This window comes from Mesitornis unicolor, unplaced genomic scaffold (genome assembly GCF_000695765.1).
Source record: "Mesitornis unicolor isolate BGI_N332 unplaced genomic scaffold, ASM69576v1 scaffold2905, whole genome shotgun sequence".
NCBI classification, from domain to species: Eukaryota; Metazoa; Chordata; class Aves; order Mesitornithiformes; family Mesitornithidae; genus Mesitornis; species Mesitornis unicolor.
This window is the reverse complement of record NW_010184651.1, coordinates 9479-31444: the sequence shown is the minus strand read 5'-3', so window position 1 is coordinate 31444 and position 21966 is coordinate 9479. Positions and strand designations below refer to the sequence as shown.

Below are 21966 nucleotides of genomic sequence, written 5' to 3'. Positions count from 1 at the left end.
TTTTCTGGAAATAGCACCGCTTCAGTTTCAGGGGTAGGAAATCGCACTTTATACACTTCAGGGTAAGATTTCTGAAACTAGAAAAACATCAATTTAAATGAAGAATTCAGTCAAACTTGTAATATAAAAAAATATTAAAGTGCAACCTCCACCTCTGGAGCAAGAAAATTATTTCTCTAATGGACTTTCTACATTTTTATATAGAAAATTAAGTTACATTTTCTAATATGGCATGATTTATCACAGTACCCCTATTCAAAATGAATAAACTATTAGAAATCCCCAAGAGTACCTACTCTTTTAAATCTCAATATTTCTCTAGAGGACTGTGTGTCTGAAGCAGCATGACCAGCAGGTCAAGAGAAGCTATTCTGCCCCTCTACTCTGCTCTGGTGAGACCCTACCTGGAGTACTGCATCCAGCTCTGGGGCCCCCAATATAAGGACATGGACCTCTTGGAATGAGTCCAGAGGAGGGCCACAAAGATGACCAAAGGGCTGGAGCACCACCCGTACGAAGACCAGCTGAAAGAGTTGGGGTCATTCAGCCTGGAGAAGAGAAGACTTCATGGAGACCTTATAGCAGCCTTCCAGTACCTGAAGAGGGCCTACAGGAAAGCTGGGGAAGGATCTTTTACAAGGGCAGGTAGTGATAGCACAAGGGGTAATGGCTTTAAACTGGAAGAGGGTAGGTTTAGATTAGATAATTAGGAAGAAATTCTTCACTGAGGGCAATGAAGCACTGGAATAGGTTGCTCAGGGAACTTATGGATGCCCCCTCCCTGGAAGTGTTCAAGGCCAGGTTGGACAGGGCTTTGGGCAACCTGGTCTAGTGGGAGGTGTCCCTGCCCATGGCAGGGGGCTTGGACTGGATTATCTTTAAGGTCCTTTTCAACACAAACCACTCTATGATTCTATGAGCTTTTTAAGTTACAATTATAAGACCATGGATAAATTTTTATTTACTTGCTTGAGTTGCTTCTTCTTATCTTTCACAGATATTTCTTTATTCATTGCAATTTCTTCCAGTAAAGCTGCCAGTGGTTCTTGAGACCCAGTTGCCTTTTGGTATTCAAATTCATCTGTACTGATTTGATGACAAAATGATGGAGGAGGAAAAGTTGCATCAGTGTCAGCTCCAGCATATTTTATCTGAGGGAAGAGTAAAAAAAATAGCAGCTATGTTTTCTGCAATAAATTTGCAAAAACTGGCTTAATTAAATTGACCACTTAAAGTCATTAAGACTCAAAATTCTCCCTCTTATGTCCTGTGCAAATTTAGTAAGTTCTAGTAAGTAAAAAAAAAAAGACACAAAGGAAGCATGTTTAACTCTTGGAAGAACTTAACAGTTATTTTTTTCAGTAGAAATTAAAGAAGGAAGAACTAGAAAGCAGTTTTGAACAAAACAAAATATGGTATTAGGAAATGGAAAAAGAGTAATGAGAAAGCCAAACAAGTAAGGATTGCTCTAAAAGCAAATCAGAACATTAATGGAAACATTTAACTATTCTAGTGAGTTTTCCTTACTACCACATAGTTTGTCCATTCCATGAAGAAGATAGCGCTGACCAACAGAAAAATGTATTTTAGAGTTCTTGTAGCTAAATCATTCAAGATCTGTTTGTTTTAATTTAAATATATAGTTATTGTTAATTATCAGCAGTCAAAATTAATTATCTCTTCATAAGCTGGAGACAGAACAAAGTTTTTAGGAACTGTCAAACTTCATAGCAGAAAGAATAAATTTGATCTAGAAGCAGAGACATAGGAGGCTTTTTTCACTAGATACCTACTTGGACTCTCTGGAGATGTACAACATGTTCCTCTATAGAAGATTTTAAGGCAGAAGGAACACTTAAGATCTCTAGATAATTGTCCATGAGAAAAGACACTAGTCGAGCAGCAAGCAGTTCATCCAAGTCTATTTCATCCTTTGAACAGAGGATACAACGGGAAAATGCCTGAACCATCTGAGAAAAAAAAGCCATCATTACTGTATATTTTTCTGTTCAGGGTAAGGGCTGGGGAATCAGACTGTATTTAAAAAGTGATCTTTTAGAAAAAACATTTTAATAGCACAATACTTACTGTACTTCCAACATATCAATATATATTAACAACAAAAGACTATCATGTACATTATCTGAGTGGACTGAAGATGGCTTTTGCATCATATACATGATCTAACTTTGACTTTAGACTCAAAATGGCTGAATTCCATTTTATTCTTAAAACTTTGTTGAACAGCCATTTCACGTGGCTTTTTCACTTAAACAGGGCACAAATATTTCAGAGATTTTTAAAATGACATTAAAAATTAATAGAAGTTAAGCACTAGAGGGAAAACTCAATACCAGATCAAACCAGATTTCATGTCCAGCTCACTTCATGCAGTCTCATGCTCAAGACTTCAGTTATAAGAGTTTTCTGTCTAAGCACCTGTCACTTTTAACATTAAAAGTGCAGAAGGCAATCAAGGTTTTCTATTATGTACCATAGAATACACTGCTGAACTATAACTTAAGGAACAAAATACTTGGACTGTAAAGCATTCACTTCTAAAAATAACATTTAGATTATAACAATTATTTTAATCAAAGACCATTTACAGTTAATTAAATTATAACCTTAGCAGTCAATAATTTAATTATTTTAATCAAATACTATTCATGGTTAATAAAAACTTAATTGCTATGGAACAAATTTATATTTATGAATGCTACCATAGGATTTTTATAAAACTCTACAGCTGAGTTTTCTGTTGCTCTTCTTGCAAAAGACTTGAAAATTAACCAAAATAAACACATGTTCTTAGGCAATTGTTAAGAGTTATGCCTAATAACTTTGTAATAACATGATGTTGCAATCATCACTGCTAACTCTACAAGTAGCCCTACAGAAAGCATTAGCAAAAACCAGGGGTTTGTCAAAATGTGATTAAAATTACTTTCAGAGCTTTCTGTACTTCAGTGACTAACAAAAGTAGTACTGAAATAAACTGGTAGGTTTTGGTTTTTTTTTTAAATGGCTGAAACAGAGTAATCAAACCATTCATCTACATGTTTCTATGACTGAAACAGGTAATCTGTTTCTCTCACACCATCTGCAGTGAAAAAGAACACCAGAGACTTCATCTACTGTATTTTTTTTTTCTACTCAATAGTGAAATCAGTGGTGATTTAACTTGGAAAGATAAGGAAACCTCCAGATTCTGAGCAAATCAGAATTTATTCACAACTTACCAAGAAATACAAATTTATTAAAATTCAGAGTAATTTCCACATAGCTAGAATAGACAAACTGTTCTTCAAACAAGCAAACTATATTTTGTATACAGTCTCCTGTGAGAATCTTTTATTTGTGCTTCTTCAAAAGCCTTGTCTAGACTTTTTGCCTTACACTATGCATACCAAGGTTCTGGTCCTCACTGATTCAGAAAGAGGTGGCAAATCCTTGTTGAAGCTAAGTCTTGCCATCATCCTCACCAACAGCTGTAGTCTTTTCCGATTTTCTGGTGGCAGCAGGAGACAAGATATCTGAAGAGCTTCGACGGCCTTGCTGTGCTTTTGCAGCAAACCTGGTTTATACAAGATCAGGAAATCGGGCAATGTTTCTCTTATATATTTCTATTACATTTAATATAACACTTCTAAATCTGTCTCCTTAAATTCCTTTCCTACTCATTCAAGACTGCCTTAGAACTCTACTCCCCAAAGAGTCTAGGAAGGTATCCTTAGAACTAGACTGATTTCCCACTGGGCGCCTTGTTTAAGTACGTACAAGATCTTCTTCTGATGCATTGGGAGATATTAATAACCATAACCAACAACTCTAGATATCAAGAGACATTAAAAGTTAAAATGTCTGCACAGAACCTTTGTATACACAGATGTAGCAACCACATTAAAAAGTTAAGTCTGAGGTAGCAGTCAGAGAATCTGAATAAACACATGCTTATGTGTTAATGACAGCTATGACAATACTGACATGTCCCTTACACCAATAGAAGTTAAACCCATGACTCATTCTACTTACAGACTCTTGAGAAGACAGAGAATGCGAGTTTGGCAGAGAAATTACAAGACTGGACAGACACAGTAGAATCCGATAGTAGTTTAGTAGTAGTAGTTTAGTTTATCTACTATTAGGAGGTTTCACCACCAAAGTGTCATTCTCCTTTGGGTTTCTAAGGTTCAGTGAAGGGAGCACTTACTACACATTTGTGTAAATAGCACTGGTACCACAAGAAAACAGAAGTAAGGAGAAAGATATCTGAAATCTAACAGTAATTTCTCTTAAAAAGGAACAAGGAAGATGACAGAGATGCACTACTTTTTTCCCTATAGGATAATAGAAATTGGAAAGGATCTCTCAAGGTTATCTAGACCTCAGCTCCTGCTCTAAGCAGAGTCATCTACAGCAAGACGCCCAGAAATATGTCCAGTCAGGTTTTGAATATCTCCAAAAACAGAGATTCCACAGCCTCTTTGGACAACCTTTTCCATTTAAAAAAAGCTATTTTCCAATGTATAGGTGAACTTTCCTGTATTTCTGTTCATGCCCATTTCATCTCTTCCTGTTACTGGATATCACAGATAGAAGCCTGGCTCCCTCTTCTTTAGTCCTCCCACATCACTCTTTTGTACACATTAATAAGATCCTCTCTAAGCCTTCTCCTCCTCTCCAGGCTAAACAGTCTCTGCTCTTAGCCTCTCCCCATATGACAGATGCTCCAAGCCCTTGAAAATTTTTGTGGCCCTCCACTGGACTCACTAGTGCTGAGGAAAGTTCTCCCTCAACCTGCTGGCAATGCTTATAATGCAGCTAAGGATGCTGCTGGTTATCTTTGTCAGAAGGACACACTGCTGGCTTATGGTCACATTGGTCCTCACTAGGACTGCCAAGTCCTTCTCAGGGAAGGAAATGCTGCTTTCAAGTGAGGCATCCTCAGCATGCACTGCTGCATGGGTTTATTGCTCCCCAGGAGAGAATCTGGTATTTCCCTCTTAAATATTGTGAGATTCCTGTTTGCCCATTTCTGCAGCCTGTTGAGATCCCTCTGCATGGCAGTACAACCCTCTGCTTGTCTGCATTTTTCATTATCTGCACACTTGTTTAGGGACTTCTATCCTTGTTTAGGACAGTGTCCCACCACTCAGATCATTAAAAAAGTGTTAACTGCTACTGGCCCCATTATCAGCCCTGAGGTACTCCCTGCTGATTGACCCCCAGCCGGGCTGTGTGTCACTGATCACAACCCTCCAAGCCCAGCAATTCAGCCAATTCCTGGTCTACCTCACTACTCACTTATTTAGCCTATACTTCCTCAGTTTGCATATAACAATGTGATGGAACACCGTGTTGAAAGCCTTCCTACAGTCAACATAAACAGCATCCACTGCTGTCCCCTCATCCACCATGCCAATCAATTCCACACTGTATAAAAAGTGGAAACTGTTTGTTATTAAGAAAAGAAGTGTGCAGTAGCAAGTAGGGCAGTCAAAACAGACAGTATTCGAAGAAAAACAGTGGTAAAGTACTGTTGTTAATTTCATTTTTTAAGCAAAGCTTTTTCTAATTTTGAAGGAATATTTGACAAGCACACTAGTGCACATGTTTAGAGCAGGCCCTGAGAAATAACAACAAACCTTAATGAGATTTATATAGAGAGAATCATTATAAAGTGAGTAAAGTACAAGTTTAATATTACCAAGTTGGTAAAATATCTGATTATCACTAACAACATAGTCCCATTTTCTTAGCTACTCTGAAAACTAATTTCAGCCAGCCTCTTGGAATAGAAGTGCTCTAGATATCTTCATTCAAAAATAGAAGTGAGGCATCTTGTTATGGTTACACAAGTCACCTATGATTTCTGCAAAATTTTTCTGGTTTTAAGATTGAAGTTTCAGATGTTTACAAATCACATCACGGCTGCCCAAAATGACTGAAAATATAATCTGATAACACTTTCTTTGCAATTTCCTGAAGTCTTCCACTAAATAGAAAGCTTATCCACTGAAGGAATAAACAAGTCCTACACTGTGGAAAGGTTGTAATTCCCCAGGGGTGGCAATATGAAAAGTCAAAGACTCAAAGACTGAAATTTTGGGTTATAAGTGTCTTAAGATTTAGAATTATTACCAATTTAGCAAGCCATACTCCATTAAGAAACAAACAAACAAACAAAACAAAATACAAAAAAACAAGAAATGTAACTGCAGACTTAGGTTTGCTTCTCCGTATTTTGTAAATGCACAATTGCTAAGCAATTACTGTTTCACAGGCAGCATTCAGTACTAGCATCAACACTTACTACAAAATAGTATTCTGTGGAGTGTGCATTATCCTCTACTTTTACCTACAGCTTCATAATGCTCTGTATATTAATCTCATTGTTAAGGTTTAATTACATATTAAGCAGAACAAAAAACTTTTCCCTTTCTCTCTTAGCTGAGCCCCCCAAAATATGCCTTCTTCTCACTGTTTTCTCCCACCTCCAAGAATAACAGATCTAATCTCAGAAGAGTCTGAGTGGTTAGAGGAGATCTTGCTGCTAAAGCCACATATCCAGCATTTCTGCCTTATACTTATTTTCTTACTACTGGTTCAAAGTAGTTTTGGGTACAAAAAGGAGAGTCAAGTTTCACCACAGGTATGTTGAATTGTCTTCCTGAAGTCCCTCCACTGGCTAGATAGGGAGCATAGTCTTGAAATACTAAAAAAAGTAGAAAAGACACCTGAGAATCTTCTGACCCAACCCCATCCCTCAATCAGTGAAGGTACCTAACTCAGGTATCCCAAATCATCCCACTAAGGCCAAAGTCAGCTTTTTCACCATTCAAATGCCTGTGTTAGGTGTCTGAGGGAAGCTGTTTAGATAAAACTTCTAGAGAAACACGGCATTTTCAAACGTATTTTGCCAATACTTTAAAGTAAATTGTATAAGTATGAAAATGGAAAATAAACTAAGTAATTCTTGAAAGCCTGTATTCCTGTATGATTTTTTTATGTAAATCTATTTTTGTTATTAAGGAAGAATTCCAAATTAACACTTAATTTCTCTTTTTTTGTGAAAGATATCACAAAATTTTTTGACTTTTTTTTCTTGAAAGAGTGCACAATTTCCTTTCATTTCCACATAAACATTGGCATTAATTCTTTCTTCTGATTTTTACATCTGTGAAATACTGCATAATAAAACTTAAAACCTTAACGATGTGAAATACAGTGGGAAAGCAAACAGAAAGACAGTATGAAAGGAAAGGGAGAATTTTTAAAGATATCAATATCTGTTGTCTAAGAAAAATAAGGAATTCCAAAAAAGGAATTATATTCAGTTTGAAACAAGATTGTCAACTAACAAAGTACAAAAATACTGAATTCCAGAAATAGAAGTGTTATTCTGCATTCCTTTTTCATCTCAAAAGTTTAATAAAGGCAATATTGATCCCACTTAAAGTAGGTCACAAAAAAGTTACATACTACAAAATATGCTTACTTTTCAAATCAGTTGTTCTTTTCTGAAATGTAACCATAAAATGTAATCAAATATTTTCACATTCACTGTCTTTCAATGGGCCATCTATACAGGCCCATCTACAGGACAGGTGAATCTGATGTAGTGTGAACCCTTTAAAAGTTACAGCTAATAATTAAACTACTGTTTCTTTAAAGTTTGAGACTAGTTAACGTCCATTCTAAGTTTAAGCAATGAAGGATTTCAGTTTTCTTCAGATGTCATATTACCAGGGCTAAAAATGGTCCTTACAGCCTGAATCTTTTTTAATCTAGACTTCAGTCCAGTAGTTTCTAAAAGCTTATGAGAGTTTTTAAGACGCTTAGGCACTTGTAAACAAAAGAAAAAAAATTGTTCAAATCCATCTGTTAGGTTTGGCAGTGCTAAGAAATGAAGAGAGGCCTTTAAAAAAGACAAGCAATAGAAGACTTTTGGAATAGCGTGATCAAAAAGACAAAAAAAACCCCACTTCATGATATGAAATAAATTTAAATAATAAACTGTTCTCTATGTTGAATGAAGAGGACAGGTCCTAAAGAAATGAACTGTGATACCATACAGGTATGATAAATTAATTCCAAGAAGTTAACTTAAAAGAATATTTTTTTCATTACATCCCAAACTACTTACCTAACACACTAACAAAAACATCAAAAAAATGAAATGTTAGGAGAGGTTCCTTCATCTGGCCAAAGTAGTCCACTATAGTTTTGAAGACATCTCTTTCAAATCCTGAGTATGTAGGCTGCTTCAAATCTGAGCAGCTGGGCCCTACAAAGAAAAAAAAGATAAATTTAATTTGCAGACACCAACCAGATCACTGTTCTCTAGTCCAGCCATTGAAAAAGCAACTTTGCAACTTCAAGCATAAAAAAAGAAAAAAAAACCCACCAAAACCAGACTCATTCTTCAAAAGATAAGTGGAATTTTATTAATCTATTGAATTGATCTGTTTCCAATAGGTCTAGTGAAAACACATAGTAGAGAAAAAATATGAATAGTGAAATCTTTATATATTTCATTGAAATAAGCTGCACTGTTAGGAGAACATCTGCTGGCTGATATGTTCCAACTTCATTTAAAGCAATGATCAGAAAAACTATTGACTGTGAATATAAACAGGATTTGATGAAGCAGTAAGGGTACAGTCAGTTCAATTAGTTTTTATGGAGGCGCTTTGATTTTTATTTTTTTTTAAAACCACTCCTGAATTTACTTACAATTTGCTAGACATTTCATTGCTGATAATATCCAGTGAGGTAGTTCCTCTGCATAGGGGAGAAACAGACAGAAATTAAAAGTAGAGAAAAACTGAGAAAAGTGTTAAACTGTAAGATAAGAGCAAAGTTAAAAATTCTTTAAGAAGTTCCTCCTGTATGGTAAATTGATTTATTGCAAAGCCAGGCTATACCTTTATGTAGGATCTAGCTTGAATTACACCTATTCTTTTGCACTTCCAGTACTCAATATCAATCAGTTACACCTCCTACTCCTACAAATCAATCAATAGCAAAATAGATCATATTGCAAATCCTTAACTTGCTCTGCAGAAGCCAGCCAAACTGGTTGAATCTATACCTTCACTAGTCCATTACAGTGAAGTGTGTACAATGTACTGAAGATGATTAAAAACACACTCACATTCAGTTCTGGCATTTCTGCAAGAAGTTAATATCTTAAAATGCTTCAATTGTCTTTAAAATGAACATGTATATGCTCTGGAGGTTTCATTCACAAACCAAGCCAGGTTCCAATTTCATATTACACTTCTTTAAAAATCTTGTGTAAAACATGGTAGCAATAATATTTTAAGTGATATCTCACATTACTTTTTCTCTGATGCACAAAGCGTTTTTAAAACTTCGTACTAGTTTCAAAATGCAGTGACGAAACTCAACTGAGAAATCATAAGCATCTCACAGTGTACATTTTGATTCTTCCTCAATTTTTAATACACATTTCCCTCATGTAAACACTGCAGTTGAGGCAGTTAAGAGCTGGGCTGACAAAGCCAGCCTGAAGTGAATAATATTCTTATCTTTATAAACGAAAAGTTGCTGCTTTTTCACCTTCATCTTTCAACCCTGCTAAAGCAGGAACATGTTTAAGAGTAATCCTGGAATAAACACTGATTCTTACTATCAGTATGTCAGCAGACAATAGCAGCATACCTTGTAAAAACTCTAGTGTAGATGTGGTCATACAGGTATAAAGATTCTACAGATTAGAACTAATACTTTTTTATACTAGTAAACCTCAATATAAAAAATTTACCATAAAACTTCTAAAATACTCACTTGATTTGTCTTCTAAAGTGACAATGCCATGCTTATTAACATTATATGCATTTTGAACTATATGCTTTGAATTCACAAGTTTCGTGTCTAACACTTCATCCAAAGAATCCAAACCCAAGACCTTTTGTAATCTGTAAAAATACATAAACACATAATTCATACCTCACCTAAGATGAAAAAAGGCACAGATAGTATTAGGATATAGACAATTCTGAGAAAGAGACCTCTTCATCTCATAGAATATCTCACTGGAAAGGGACCCATAAGGATTATCCAGTCCAACTCCCTGCTCTATGCAGGACTACCTAAAACTAAACCATATAACCAAAAGCATTGTCCACGCACTCTTTGAACTCCAACAGGCTTGAAGTCACAGCCACTTCCCTGGGGAGCCTGTTCCAGTGCCTGAGCAACCTCTCAGTGAAGAGCTTTTTCCTAACATCCAATCTGAACTTCCCCTGACACAGCTTCATTCCATTTCCTCGTGTCCTATTGCTGGTCACAAGAGGGAGGAGACAAGCCCCTCCCACTATGCTGTCTCCCTTGAGCTAGCTGTAGGTTGCAATGAGGTTACCCCTCAGCCTTCTCTTCTCCAAGCCGAACAAACCAAATAACCTCAGCCACTCCTCCTAAGTCTTACCCTCAAGACTTTTCACCGTCTTGGTCACAGTCCTCTGGACACACTGTAACAGTCTGATGTCGTCTTTATATTGAGGTAGCCAAAGCTGCACACAGTACTTGAGGTGGGGCCACACTAGTGCACTGTAGAGTGGGACAATCACCTCCCTCAACTAGCTGGCTGTGCTTTTCTTGATGCACTCCAGGACACAGCTGGGCTCTCTTGGCTGTCAGGGCACACTGTTGATACACATTTTGCAGTTAACCCAAATCCTCATATTCTTTCCACGGGGCTGCTCTCCAGCCTCTCATCCCCCAGTTTGTAAAAATAACCAGGATTATCCCATTTCAAGTGCAGAATCTAGCACTTGCTCTTGTTAAATACCATACAGTTGATGATTGCCCTGCTCTCTGGTCTATCCAGATCTCTCTGTAAGGCCTCTCTACCCTTGAGAGAGTCCACAGCTCCTCCTAATGTAGTATCATTGGCAAATTTACTTCATGTATCATTTATAAAAGCATTAAAGAGCACTGGCTCTAAAGTTGAGCCCTGCAGAACCCCACCAGTAACTGAGTGACAGCCCGATGTAACCCCATTTACCATAACCCTTTGAGGCCCAACGGTCAGCCAATTGCTCACCCAACACATGGACCTATCTAGCTGTGTGCTGGACATTCTGTCCAGCAAGATAATGTAAGAGACAGTATCAAAAGCTTTGCTAAAATCCAAACCCATCTACTAATTTCTTTTGGTCACCTAGATGGGTGACTTTGTCAAAAAACAAAATAAAGTTGGTTAAGCAAGACTTTTCCCTTGTGAACCTGTGCTGATTATGATCAATGACACTGTCATGGTTTAACCTGGCAAGCAGCTAACCACCACGCAACTGATCTCTCACATCCTCTCTTCTCCTCAGTGGGATGGGGTAAAGAGATGGCAGAACAGAAGTATAAAGAACTCATCAGTTGGGATAAATACTATTTAATAATTAAAGAAACCAAACTGAAATAATAACACCAACTCGCTCACAAACAGCAGTCACTGGTCATACACCAACAAAAATGCAATGGGGAAGAGGTAGGTAAGCCTCAGGAACAGAAACGGGCCATCATCATGAAGTAGAAGGGAAGGGATCAAAGGGGCATACCCTATAAACTCCCCAATTTATAGCAAGTGTGACATTTGTGAGATGGAATACATTTTTATTGGTCTACTTGGATCATATCCAGATCACCTGCCCTGGGTAAACCATCCCAGAAAATCCCAGGCTTTCATTTCCACCCCCAACCCACATCCTCTTGTGTGAAAAAAATGAAAAAAAAACCAAACACAAAAATAAAAACACTCCCCTAAAAAAACAAACCACAAAAGAAACTATAAACACAGTTGCTGGTTAAAGACTGAAAAAACAAACCTTGAGATATATAAACACTGGTGTTTTATCAATATCCCAGCACAAACCCAAAACAAAACTCTCACTAGCTACTATGAGCAAAATAGCTCTACCCTAGCAAAACTAGGAGAGACATTGTCTGTAACATGCTTTTCAATAACTTAGAATAAGCTTTTCCATAATTATATCAGGAACCGAGATGAGATTGACAGGCCTGTAATTAGCAGGGTCTTTCTTCTTACCCTTCTTGAAAATTGTAACATTTGCCAGCTTCTAGTCAGCTGGGATCTCTCCAGATCCCCAAGACCATTAAAAAATAATGGAGAGGCCCCATGATGACATCAGCCAGATCTTTCAGTACCTTGGAATGAACCCCACCAGGCCCCATAGATTTATGTGCATATAGCTGGAACAACAAATCTTGAACAAGTTCAGGGTCAGCTGGGAATTTATCACCCCTCCCCCAGTCACAGTCTTCCAACATAGGACTTTGGGGGTTGAAGACAGAGACAAAGGTGGCATTAAACATCTGCTTTGTCTAGCTCCCTGTTTGTAAGGTGACCAATTTTGTCAAGAAATGGACCAATGTTAACTCCGATTCTCTTTTCACTGTTAACGTTTTTAAAAAGCTCTTTTTGTTGTCCTTCACAGTGTTGGCCAGCTTGAACTCTAATCGAACTTTGGCTGCACAAATTTCTCCCTACAGCAGAGAACAGCATGTCTGTAGTCCTCCCATGTCAGTTGTCCTTCCTTCCAGTGTCCATACACTTGCCTTTTCCACCTAAGTTCTAGAAGAACATCACTGCTCAGTGAAGCCAGTCTTCTGCCCTGCTTGCTTGACTTCCAACACTTTGGAATTGCATGCTCCTGCACTCTTAAGAAGTGACCAGCTTTCATGGATCCCCATACCTTCAAAAGCAAATTTCCAAGGGACTAACTAGGTCCTTAAGCAGCTTGAAGTCTGCTCTTCCCATATCCAGACTGATGTTCTGCTAGCAGTTTTCCTCCAATTACTAATGATTTGAAATTCAACTACTTCATGGTCACTGTGACCAAGACAGCCACCAGTCACCACTTCACCCATGAGTCCTTCTCGGTTTACAAACAAAAATCCTAGGAGGGCACCCTTCCTAGCTGGCTCCCTTAGTACCTGCACCAAGAAGTTATCTTCATCATGCTTCAGAGATTTCCTGGACCTATTTGCATCTGCTGTATGATATTCACAGTTGATGTCTGCAAAGATAAGTTCACCCATACAGACAAAGATGATTGACCTAGAGACATTCCTAAATTCCTTGTAGAATAATTCATTGGTGTCACTGTCCTGGCTGGGTGGTTGATAGTAGACTCTCACAACAACATCTGCTTAAGTTGCTTTCCCCTTTGTCCTTACCCAGAGGCTCTCAACCATGGCGTCACCAACTGTAAGCACCATACAGTTAAACCCCTCCCATACATAGAGCGCCACCCCCTCACCTTGCCTGCCCTGCCTACTCTTCCCGAAGAACCTATACCCATCCATCATGGCACACCAGTAACAGGACTCATCCCACCAGGTTTCACTTATACCAATCATATCATAGCACTGGCACTGGATTAAAGTTTCTAGCTGTTCTTGTTTATTCCTCATGCTGCACACATTTCAGATGTGCTCCAGTACAGCACATTGAGGAACAGACTGGAGGACCTCACTGGCACACTCTCCCTCAAACATTAGCATGCTGTCTCCAGGCTTATCTCTAGTGAGTTTGATTTTATCCCTCACCCCTTTCAAAGCTAATTTAAAGCTTTTTCAGTGATCCCTGCTAACTCCTGTGCAAAAATCCTTTTCCCTCTTTGAGATAGATGTACCCAATTTGTGACCAGCAGGCCTGGTGTCATGTAAACCAACTCATAATCAAAAAAAACCAAAGTTCTGCCAGTGACACCAGTCTCAGAGCCAGGTATTGATCTGCTGGGTCCTCCTGTTTCTTCCCTCATCATTTATTGCAACTGGAAGGATAGAGAACACTGCTTGTGTTCCTGATCCTTTAAGCAGTCATCCCAAGGCCCTGAAATCTCTCTTGATTGCCCTCAGCCTTCTTGTTGCAACTTCAGAGCTGTCTACCTGAAAAATCAATAATGGATTGTAATCTGAGGGCCATACCTGAGGGTCGGAAGCTCTCGTCATATCTTTCACCCAAGCCCCAGGGAGGCAGCAGACTTCCCTAAGAAGTGTGTCCAGTCTGCATGTTGGGTCTTCTGTTCCCCTTAAAAGAGAGTCTCCTATGACAATGACCCATCTTTTTTTCTTTATAGAAGCAGTTTCAATGCAGGATGTAGGCTCACTTAACCTTGGTGACACCTCCAAGCTAGATGAACCATCATCCTGGTCATTGTTTGGGTCCACTTGCAGAGCCTTGTACCTATTATGCAAGGGCACCTGGAAAGGCAGGGTAGTCATAAAGTAGCTGATCTTGCTGTGCTGGGCAGGAACTTGTCATCATTATCCCCTATCACTTAAGTCACTTCAGCAGGTGGAGAGAGGGTAGGGAATCCCAGAGCTTTTTCACTAAGCAACGTAGATCCTCTACCTGGGAGCATCTCCCACAAGTATCCTCACTGCTGCCATTAGGTATTGGCATAAGGGTAGGAGACATCCTGCAGCCCGATACCTAGGTGGGAGTGTGTTACCACCAGAGCTGTCTCTGGGAAGTGGCAGATGCAGAATTCAGAGAGGCCATGGCTTTTTGCCAGGTAAATATCACTATTCTCTGGTCAAGCTGGCAGAGCTATAGCACCCTTCCTGCATGTCTTTCTGCACAAACTGCTGCATCACCTCCTATTTGCCCACTCTTTTTGCAGTGCCCCTGGTTGCTAGTGCTCAGTAGGGGCTTCTTTTATAAGATGGCGCTTGGCTGAAGTTGCTCCTAGTCTCACCCAGCTCTCATCAGCTGCTGCCACACAAGTTGTGGGCTACTGGAGGGTCTCTCCACTCCCCAGAGATTTCCTCAGTTCAGGAAACCCCCCAGTATACCACACCGGAGTGCTGCATTGAGGATTGTGCTGGCACCTGGGCTGCTTACATCAGCATCAAGTTTATTACAAGGAGGTGACACGCTACTTTTAGGTGAAAGTAATCATTAGTAATGTCTTAACTGTGCTGTAAAAATAGCTAATGTATATTAATTTTTTTTTCTCCTGCAAATGCCTTTATATTTGCATAGTTTATTTCTTTTGGAAATAGTAAAGAATATCTGAATCTCAAAGCCTTCTGCACTCAGTTAGCTATTCTATTTCTTAGCTCATACAAAGTATTGTACTTGTCATTGAAAGGTTTCATGGTATTGCACTTCTGTAAAAGTGCTTCCATTTCATAAAAACAAGAAAAAAAAGAAAGAGGAAGACTGAAGAAAAAAGTGATTAAACAAGTCAAAGCCCACACAAAGAAAGGACTTGTATAACACAACGGGAAAAAAAAGACGAAGAGGTTATTTAACACAAAGTTTCTTTGCAAACTTTATTTGCTGCATTCATTAGCCAAACAACAAGCAGTATAGTTAGTCTAGTCACTATGGCTTTGATGGTAGTAAGGAAAGGTGAGTGGATGAAGTTACAACCATTACCAGACAAGACTATTACCTACTACAGTTTTACTGTAACAGCAAATGACTCACAAGTATACTCACCGTGACAAAGTCATAGATTTCCATATCTTTTCTATATTTGTTTGTGTCAGCTCTCTGCGGAACACAATTTTGCATGCTGGTACTTCCCCTATAGCTATACTGTGTCTCTTATACCACAACTCAGAGTTCTGAAATCAGAAAAATCTCATCCTCATTAACTGATTACTTTTCAAGTATTAAACAGTATAATACATTTATAGCACAGCAGACTCCCTATTACAAATATTTTTAACATTCCTAAATTTCAGTAAAGTCTCCAGGATACAAGTAAATGTTTATGTTTGACAGACATTCAGCATCTTTCTCAGTTATGTAACTTGTTCAAAGCTAAAAAATTACACATATCAGGAGAGACATTAACATTCAGGAGTCAATGGCCTCTAGCCCTGTGTTCATATTCTCGCTATGATTAAAATAATTTCAACAGTTGTCTTCCAATACCAGCCTAAGATTAGACATCTGCTTATGGAATAAATATTGATATATCATCTAATAACTCTCCAAAGAATTATATTCGTCCTTGTTCAGCACATATTGATCATAACTAAATATTAAACTCATTAGCAGGTTCCATACATGAATAAAGTAAAAGCAAATGGCTACAGCTACCCATCATACCTAGTCCACCATTACAACAGAATGCAGAGAATAAACAAAGAATGCAAGACACTACTTTCCTTTACTCAACCTTCAAACCAAAGCCTGATACTTGAAGAATGTCATCAATGTCTCAAGAGCTGGACATACGAAACAGTTTGTCAGCAGCAATACAGTGTGCCAGCAGTGGCACTTTTCAAGGCAAAACTAATCATTCCCGGTTCTTTGATTTACATCACAGAGCAGTTCTAAAGCACATTAATAGTCTTTTTTGTGATCACAACCAAGCCACAAAAGGCATTCCAGGAATGCACTTAATTACTGCAAGCACTAATCATCTGTCATTCCATGACACTAGGCTAGAGCTAGTTCAAAACAAAATTAGTATCTGGTATTCCACATCAGTATTTCACTATACAGACCAATGCCCATCAATCCACACACAGCAGGTAAGTGCTGTGATTGATGCTGAAGCAACTTAATGTGCCACCACTTTCAGCTACCTGTCTACTTTACCATTCCACTGGAAGCTATATCTTGCTATAAAAGAGCCAGCAGAAAGCTTATTCCTTTGCCTCAGTTACTTCAACTTGTGGTCCACTGTATTAACCAGAGATACTGAGTTATGCCAGACTGTATGCTCTCATATCTGAGTCAGATGTACATAGACAGTCTTTTGCTAACTCTTATCAGCCAAGGATGCTTGAATGAAAATTTAGGGCAGACAGTTGGAGACTGTAACATGTTCAAATTGCAGCAGATACTTGCTCAGTAACTAAAATACTCTATTGTCTTTGTCTTTGTCTTTGTCACTATCTTTTCTTCCTTCCCTCTTAATCTCCTACCTACTATAAAAGTTCTAAGGACCATGCTTTTTCCTCTTCAGAAATCTGCTGTACATGAAAGGTGCACTGGATCTGCACATAAGTAATTGGATTACAGATATGGAATAACCGTTCATTCAGGTTCTCTAGATGTCCAGCAAAATGGTAGGAGCTACTTTTCCAAACAGACTATTGATCACAAAGAAATCCAAGGCTAGTGTCCTGCACTGATGAGCATTAACAAAAAGGCCAAAATTACCAAAGAAGTCCCAAGAGTTCACAAAATGCAAGAACATACACATCCAAAAGACACTGGAGGGAAGATTTAGAATATATATATAAACTCCACAAGCCTAGGCTTTTAAGATATGCCAGTGGCAAGAGTTGAAACACTAAGTTTACTAGTAAAAGCAACAGTTTTTTCAACAACTTTACAAAGACTGGATCAATCCAGGTAACTATGGGGCAGGATGATTCTCCAAGCTCACAGACTGTAACAAGGAAACCAGGACCACTTCTCCTAAGCCACAACATATTCCTTATAAAAAAGGAAGTGGAATCACTAACAACCTCATGAGAGCTAGGAAGGGAATAATGTATATATTCTACTACATTAAGTGTCTGAGTAAGAGTTACAGTGTGACAGTAAAGTAACTATTTTGCCTTGTGGTATAATAAGTGCCCTGTTGGTATTTGAGCAAATTGGAATACAACTATACTGGTAAATACAGCCATGTCTAACTTAAGATGCTCAGGACATCATAATTTGTAGCAGAAAGAACACTCAAAGTGAACACCCTCTTAAACCATTAAGAACATTTTACTTCATAAAATTTTAAAATAAAATAATTTTGCATTTAATTTTATAGCCAAGTATTTTGTGCAACAACAGAGATCACTAGTTCAGTTTTGCTTTCTAAATATGCTTACGTCCGGGCAAATGAAAACAGAATATCCTACCATTGTGACTGATCTCACTGGGATGTGTTCTTGGGAAGTGCCAGCCTTCAGTTCATTCCAGTCTGGAAATTTAATAACTTCCTTTCCACATAGTTTCTTCGGATATGGCTTCAGTGGTGAGGAAGGAGGAAATCTACAATTAGAGAATAATTATAAAGCCTCTAAACTCCACTCTATTCCATTTTTATCAAAGAAAAAAAACCGTAGCAAGCCTTCACATGCAAAAATAAAACAAATTGGACATTCACAGTGTGACTTTGTGGCCTGAAGACTGGTGATAAGTGACACGTAAAACATACCAAGGTGTCTTTTTGGCCTCCAGCTGCTGTTCCAGAACAGTTCAGGTCCTTTGTATCTGCCATGACATAACTGAGCTTTGAGTGAATGCCTGATATCTCAGTGCATCACAAAAAGCACCAGCTGGAAGGCATAGACAACTGACTCACCTCTGCACTAGAAGATGCTGACTCTGCTGAAAAAGCGGTGAGTAAGTTTGTCACTTGCACTGCTAGCATGCATCTCCTAAAGCAAAGCTACATACCTGTCACATGACTAACACCTGGATCTAATTAACATGCATGCAAGTGTCCACACAAAGTTTTGTCCTTATTACCATATTCTTCTGTGTTTACATGCTTTCTATGTGACAATCACATCCTGCAGTTATTCTCTGGAGTCTTTTTCCAGCTGGTGGTGCAGAAAACTAATTTGATTTTCATTTTTTAGGGCATTTCAAGAAATGCCTTAAAGAAAAAAGCCCTAAGCTAGCCCTTGCAGAAAACAAACTACATCAGATCACTTTCAGCTCAGCCACACCTCCAGCTAGACCAGAATTAAATTATCACTAAACCTCGGTCAGAGTACATACAAAGGAATCAATGGCAGCACATCAGAAAGACAAATTACTTCAATGGTAACCTATCATCAGACTGGCCCAGATCAGATCACATCTTATTTAACTGCACTCCTAGGTTTTACATGCTGAGAGATTCCTGATGCTTCAAGAAATTACTTCAGCCTCATTCAATCTTTTCATCAAATAGAAAAGACAGTTACATCTGTGACTAGGGAACAAGAGCTCGCACACTTCCAGATAGCATGTATTTATATCCCACCAGAAAGATTCTCATGTTCAAGAAATTCTCACTTTTTTCTCTAAAATTTTACCCCATCCTTTCAAGACAGTTCCAACATTTAATTAATTTTCTGATTAGCTTTGTATTGCAGTTTTGTTAGTCCAGTAGAGTTATACTACATGGGTTAAATATGTTACAGTTTTGGTCATGCACACTGAGCCCATTTGGTATATTCCACAATGGTCTTCAACAGAACCTCTCCAACACAGAAAAAGGAGGTGAAGGTAGCATTATAGCAAGATCTAGATAGAGCCAAGTTTTTTAATAAACAATAAAAATACTCCGATTTTATGATGAACAGAATGATGTTACTTAAAGCTATCAACTGAGGAACATTCCAAAATTGACACATCAAGATTAGCATGGTTTACAGTCAGCAACACTAGTTTTAGGAGTTTATACAAAGAGGAAATAGAGATAACTGTTTATGCCCAGGGCAATGGATAGAGAAGAGGGTCAACCAACATTGGCATCAATGGTATAACAAGTATCACAGCAGAATTCCCAGACGTTTACAAGCAATGTAAGAGTACTAGTGTTTTTGCTTGGATTCCAAAAAGCAAAGCCTGACAGATTCCAAAACTGTAACTCCTTGTTTATTTTTGTAGACTACACCAAGCCATTAGGTAAGATAGTCTTTGCTGTTTTTTGAAACCACACTAGTTCTCACTGTCACATTTAACACTTTCCTAGTACATGCAGACAAATCAACATCTGGCAACCTCTCTTTTGCCTACACCGTGGAGTAAGAGCAGACAACTTACATGCAAAGTTAATGAATGACAACTGTCCACTACAGTATACAATTACAGTAAATTAACAGAGGAATTTATAGAAAAGGTATGAAGCATATCAAGGTTTTCAGAGTAAGCACTGTCAATGGAATTAAAAGCGATTTTTACTGCTACCCATACCAACACAACGAGAAAAGTATTTACAACGTAACATCATGGAAGTCCACCAGAGGGAGCTGCCAGGACACTAAATACATCAATAAAGGCAGCCTGGAAAACAGATGTTTAGCTCCATAAATAGGAGAAAAGCATGTTTTAATATTTAAAGACAAACACCAAAACCATGAGCAGCGTACATACTTTATTTATGCACCAAGCCCCGGGGAAAAAGCCTGTTCCAATTCAAGATTCATTAAATGTATGCAGTTCTGGCAAAAAACCGCTATTTAATTAGTAATTTAGTTACCTTTTAAATGGGAGGTAGAGAAAGAAGAACATCATTAAGAGACCTATTAAGAGCTCTCTCGTGCAATAGGAGATCACTGGGCAGAGTACATAGAGTACATCAGCATTACATACATTTTCCCAAAGACAATATTAAGAAATTGTTACAAAATAACTAATACATAAAATTTATTTAAGTATATAAGAATAGATAAAATAAGTGGAAACATAGCATTATTGCTGTCCTGTTTTCCCTATTGCTCTGCATGAAGCTAGCTCCCATTTCCCCAAAAGAAGATACACCAACATGCAAATCACAAAACTGTACTTGAAGTAATGGACATTTTTACACTATTCTTTCACCAAACAGGATACTACAAGATGGTGCAAATTCAGAACCTGCAACTTTTCATTACCCAGACTTTACCTAAGGTCACAAGCAGTGAAAGAACCTTCTTCAGTATTGCAAAGTTTTCATTACAAAGGAAATTATTTTTCTCTGTTAACAAACCACCAGTTGTGAGGCTGAACAGGGATAAGTAAGCAAGCATCCTTGAGGAAAAGCGATACAACTTTCTCTCTTTTAAGACAATTACAATCTACAACTCAAATTGTATAGAAAACGTATCATGAACAAATTTTAAATTCAGAAAGCCTTTCTCTTATCTCAGAAGCAGTGGAGTAGCATCCAAAATAGTCAGGGAGTTGGGGGAGAGGAAGGATAACTGAGGCTGGAAGCTTGATGGCATTCTTACCTCCACCTTCCTGATACTCAAGCTTCCAGCACTGATAAACCTGATGTCTATTAACAGCAAACAGAATTCACTACCTTGTAAAAGCTGCAAAGGCTTTTATTATCTAAATATAGATAGCAATCGAGTAGAGTGCCCTTCAAAAGTATTTAAGAACAAACAAGCAAAAAACCCCCATACAAAGACAAAATAAACACAAATCAAACATTAAATCATGACAGTTAACTAGCAATAAAGAAAACAAAGTCTTTAAAAGGAAAGGGGTGAAGACACATTAACATATTTTCAAAGGCATTCTACAACATTTGTAAGAGCAATGCATAAGTATTATTAACCTGTTTCCAAAAACTAAAATTTTTTGGTCACTGTATAGAAATTTACCTATATAAATGGCCATCATCTTGAAAGTCCTCTTTGCCCCATCTTCCTTTAATATCTTCAATAACATGATTTTTCAGGAATTTTTTAAGCAGCTTAACTGTTTGATTCCGAGTCACTTCTGGGCCAAAGTTTTGATTAGAGCCAAGCAGTTCATGTAAACAGTCCACTGCCTCCGAGGCTTTGAAGCACCGCTCGTAGCTTTTGAAGCGACACCGATGCTTCCGTAAAGGCATCCCAGCACGAAAAAGTTCTATTATCTCGTTCCACTAGGGAAGAGGAACAAAGCAAACCGTTACGGGAGCCCTTCTCCTTGAAGCATTTTAGTCGCGCAACACGAGATCAGGACGCAGCCAGACCTGATTGCAGAACTACATACTTTCTCGATCATCTGCTTTTATAGGTATACTGAAACCTAAATCTGTGATTTAAACAGCTGAGATCTAAGAACAAAGACCAGATTTAGGAGACTAAAAGAGCCTTATAGCACCTGCAGGTCTACAGATAAAACTTTAACCTACCCTTGGCTTTTAATTCGACAAAAGGCTGAAGTAGCGCTCCACTCTGCTGGACTCTGCCGTCGCCTCAAACATGCGGAGTGCACTAGCCCAGTTATCTCAAACAGACTCAGCGTGAGGAGCACAG

The 21966-nt window shown here is 38.2% G+C and overlaps 1 protein-coding gene across 1 annotated transcript in view; it reads right to left on the bottom strand.

Annotated features, from left to right (window-relative positions):
- The window catches only part of DEPDC1B (DEP domain containing 1B), a 22830-nt gene that overhangs the window by 88 nt on the left and 776 nt on the right, over nucleotides 1–21966 (bottom strand). Inside the window, exons 2-11 of the mRNA XM_010184521.1 lie at nucleotides 21325–21590; nucleotides 17878–18010; nucleotides 15497–15624; nucleotides 9817–9947; nucleotides 8740–8787; nucleotides 8150–8290; nucleotides 3411–3577; nucleotides 1794–1970; nucleotides 966–1151; nucleotides 1–77 (exon numbers count right to left, since the gene is read on the bottom strand). The exon at nucleotides 1–77 is cut by the window's left edge and continues 88 nt beyond it. Of these exons, the coding sequence (XP_010182823.1) occupies nucleotides 1–77; nucleotides 966–1151; nucleotides 1794–1970; nucleotides 3411–3577; nucleotides 8150–8290; nucleotides 8740–8787; nucleotides 9817–9947; nucleotides 15497–15624; nucleotides 17878–18010; nucleotides 21325–21590 (1454 nt within the window). The remainder of the gene's footprint in view (nucleotides 78–965; nucleotides 1152–1793; nucleotides 1971–3410; nucleotides 3578–8149; nucleotides 8291–8739; nucleotides 8788–9816; nucleotides 9948–15496; nucleotides 15625–17877; nucleotides 18011–21324; nucleotides 21591–21966) is intronic.